The sequence below is a fragment of the Penaeus monodon genome, chromosome 25 (genome assembly GCF_015228065.2).
Source record: "Penaeus monodon isolate SGIC_2016 chromosome 25, NSTDA_Pmon_1, whole genome shotgun sequence".
NCBI lineage: Eukaryota > Metazoa > Arthropoda > Malacostraca > Decapoda > Penaeidae > Penaeus > Penaeus monodon.
Genome location: NC_051410.1, coordinates 41550027 through 41551177, shown reverse-complemented (window position 1 = coordinate 41551177; position 1151 = coordinate 41550027). Strand labels below are relative to the sequence as shown.

Sequence of the window (1151 nt, the reverse complement as noted above, 5' to 3'; positions counted from 1 at the left end):
AAGGACCAGAGCCGAGGACCAGAGCCGAGGACCAGAGTAGCCGAGGACCAGAGGAGCCAAGGAACGGAAGACCCGAGGACCAGAGGAGCCGAAGACTAGAGGAGCCGAGATCCAGAGGAGCCGAGAACCAGCGGAGCCGAGAACCAGAGGAGCCGAGGAGCCGAGGACTAGAGGAGCCGAGAACTAGAGGAGCCAAGAATCAGAGGAGCCGAGGACCAGAGGAGCCGAGGACCAGAGGAGCCGAGGAGCCGAGAACCAGAGGAGCCGAGAACTAGAGGAGCCGAGGACCAGAGGAACCGAGAACCAGCGGAGCCGAGAACCAGAGGAGCCGAGGACCCGAGGACCAGAGGAGCCGAGAACCAGAGGAGCCGAGGACCAGAGGAGCCGAGAACCAGAGGAGCCGAGGACCAGAGGAGCCGAGAACCAGAGGAGCCGAGAACCAGAGGAGCCGAGGACCAGAGGAGCCGAGAACCAGAGGAGCCGAGAACCAGAGGAGCCGAGAACCAGAGGAGCCGAGGAGCCGAGAACCAGAGGAGCCGAGGACCAGAGGAGCCGAGGACCGAGAATCAGAAGAGCCGAGAACCAGAGGAGCCGAGGACCAGAGGAGCCGAGGACCAGAGGAGCCGAGGACCAGAGAAGCCGAGGACCAGAGAGCCGAGAACCAGAGGAGCCGAGAACCAGAGGAGCCGAGAACCAGAGTAGCCGAGGACCAGAGGAGCTAAGGAACGGAAGACCCGAGGACCAGAGGAGCCGAGGACTAGAGGAGCCGAGAACCAGAGGAGCCGAGGAACTGAGGACCATAGGAGCCGAGGACTAGAGGAGCTGAGGACCAGAGGAGCCGAGAACCAGAGGAGCCGAGAACCAGAGGAGCCGAGGAGCCGAGGACTTGAGGAGCCGAGAACAGGAGGAGCCGAGGAGCCGAGGAGCCGAGACAGGCCACGTGACCCTTTGAGTGAGCCTCTGACTGTCTCGCGGCGAGCTTCCTCCTCCATTGGGAATTCTCGATCACTTCGACATATTCCTATTACTGGGATTAGAGTGGAGTGGACGCGGCTCCGGGATTCCTAGATTCCTGGTACTGCCGAGGGCTTTTGAGCGGCCGGGTGGGGGGGAGGGGGGCTGTCGCTCTCTCTTCATTATTTTTATGGAAG

At 62.3% G+C, this 1151-nt stretch overlaps 1 protein-coding gene across 1 annotated transcript in view; it reads left to right on the top strand.

Annotated features, from left to right (window-relative positions):
• The window catches only part of LOC119589414 (coiled-coil domain-containing protein 8-like), a 14544-nt gene extending 13727 nt beyond the window's left edge, over positions 1-817 (top strand). Inside the window, exon 3 of the mRNA XM_037938024.1 lies at positions 220-817. Coding sequence (XP_037793952.1) covers positions 220-817 — 598 coding nt within the window. The remainder of the gene's footprint in view (positions 1-219) is intronic.
• The last annotated feature ends 334 nt before the right edge of the window (positions 818-1151 follow it).